General features: G+C 37.6%; 1 protein-coding gene across 1 annotated transcript in view; it reads right to left on the reverse strand.

Moving 5' to 3' along the window:
• LOC137655112 (uncharacterized) overlaps window positions 1-2500 on the reverse strand; it is a 10470-nt gene that overhangs the window by 1007 nt on the left and 6963 nt on the right. Inside the window, exon 6 of the mRNA XM_068388999.1 lies at window positions 1521-1645. Coding sequence (XP_068245100.1) covers window positions 1521-1645 — 125 coding nt within the window. The remainder of the gene's footprint in view (window positions 1-1520; window positions 1646-2500) is intronic.

Here is a 2500-nt window from a genome sequence, read left to right on the forward strand (position 1 = left end):
ATCGATCTGCCACCATGCTACTGCTAGGCAAACACGTTACCACTGTACTAGCAAGGTGATTAATTTAAGATTTTCTACTAGTTTAAAAACTAACATTAGCATCAATATAATATGAAGATAATATATATGTTTTACACTTAAACACATCGTTAACTATCTGATTATAATTCTTATGGGAAAACGTAGGTTTTACACCAAAGATAAGAATATTGCTTCATTCCTAAATCCTTACTATCTTTTTTTCCAAGTATGTGGTGAATTTACGGTTTAATGGACTCAACATTTTCTAACTTCCTCTTTTTTTTAATGTTTATCTTTATGAATTTTTTAACCCCCAAAAATACCAATAATAATAATTCAGTTATGTACATGCAAAAAAAAAAAAAAAAAAAAAAAAAAAAAAAAGAATTGTCCTTTTTTATTACAAAACTAATATGAAATTTCTGAAATTGTTGAACCATACTGTCAACACTTTAATTTATTCAGACAGGATTTATAATCAAATTACTAATTTGAATATGGAAATGAAAATACTCATAATATTTAGTAATATGATTTGAAAAATATATAGACTATCATGTTAGGGGTTGTGATGGCCTATTGGAAACGTCCCTGTCTAGCGTTCTGCTGGACGGGAGATCGAGTCTCGCTCAAGCTTGATAAGTTCTTGTAATGTCTGCAACCTCACTATCCTTGTGAGCTATGGCTGGGGTGTTTGGGTAGCCTATGGGTTCACCTGCTGACTCGTGAGCATCTATTGCCTGGCCCTCCCTGGTCTTATCTTGGCGGGAGAGGGGTCTTGGGAGGTGATCATTTGGATATATGTTCATTCTCCAGGGCATTGTCACTGTCCCTTGCCTCTGCCATTCTTGACAGGACTTTAAACCTTTAAACCATGAAAACGTACCTCAGACTTTATTTAGGCCTGGTACGTCTCAGGCGTTTATCGATATATGTTCATTTTGCTAGGATATTGTCCTGCTAGGGCATCGTCACTGTCCCTTGCCTCTGCCACTCATGAGCGGCCTTTAAACCCTTATACTGCGTAAACCTACATCAGACTTGATTTAGGCCTGATACGTCTTAGGCACTTATGAATATATGATAATTTTTTAAGGCATTCTCCTGCAATGGCATTGTCCTGCTGGGGCATTGTGCTGCTAGGGCATTGCGCTGCTAGGATATTGTCCTGCTAGGGTATTGATATGCTAGGGCATTGTCCTACTAGGGCATTATCCTGATAGGGATTTGTCTGCTAGGGCATTGTCCTGCTAGGGCATTGCGCTGCTAGGGCATTGTCCTGCTAGGGCATTGCGCTGCTAGGATATTGTCCTGCTAGGGCATTATCCTGCTAGGGAATTATCTGCTAGAGCATTGTCCTGCTAGGATATTGTCCAGCTATGACATTGTCCTGCTAGGGCATTATCCTGCAAGGGTATTGTACTGCTAGGGCATTGTCACTGTCTCTTTCTTCTGCCATTCATGAGCTACCTTTAAACCTTTAAACTGCGAAAACCTACCTTAGACTTGAATTAGGCCTGATACTGATATCAGCGCATGCGCGAAATTCCTCCTGAGGTCCACAGCCTAACCCAGACGTACCGTCAGAACACCTTCCCCAGTTATTGCCTGTCTCATATCTCCACTGAAAAGAGAAGATGATTTTGCAATTTGTATACGTCCTCTAGAAGAGTTGGGAGACCTAGGCAAACATGGCTGAGGACTATGAAGCGCAAAGTAAGGGATGATGAATGGAGAAGTATTGATTTAAAAGCTCAAGACAGAGACGACTGGTGAAATCTAAGCGAGGCTCTTTGTGTCAATAGGCGTAGGAGATGATTACGAGTTAGAATTTATAGCATGTCAAAATCCGTTTGCTCGTGCAAATTCTAACAAAAATTCAATGATGAAAGAAACAGGAAAATTGGGAAAGATAAAAATAAAAGCGGGAAGAATAAACTGAAAATTCAATCTAATAACTATTTCAGGGGTATAGCATTAATAGAAAGACATTGTTAAAATACAAAGTGAATGTAAAATGTATATAACTTTTTAATGTGGAAACTTAACTTTCCGATAAATAGTGTACATCTATAGAGGAATAGTAGTTATGGTGTAATAAACATCGTTACATAGTATTGTTATAAAATAAATTTAGAATTTTCTTAAACTTTTCATTGGTAACCAATGAATCACATCTGTTACGAAAATTAATGAAAATATTGCAATTCACAAACTTTGTAATCATTCTTGATTAGAATTTCATTCTCTGTGTGGGAGCATAAATATTAATGTTATGTTTGTTCAGTGTTGGTAGCAACTTCCGACATATTGATTATGTATACTCCATACAGCAAGGCAGAGAGAGAGAGAGAGAGAGAGAGAGAGAGAGAGATACTAGGAATGAGAGAGAGAGAGAGAGCAGGGAATTAATAAAAATAAGAGAGAGAGAGAGAGAGAGAGAGAGAGAGAGAGAGAGAGAGAGCAAGGAATTAATAAA

Source organism: Palaemon carinicauda, chromosome 16, assembly GCF_036898095.1.
Source record: "Palaemon carinicauda isolate YSFRI2023 chromosome 16, ASM3689809v2, whole genome shotgun sequence".
NCBI lineage: Eukaryota > Metazoa > Arthropoda > Malacostraca > Decapoda > Palaemonidae > Palaemon > Palaemon carinicauda.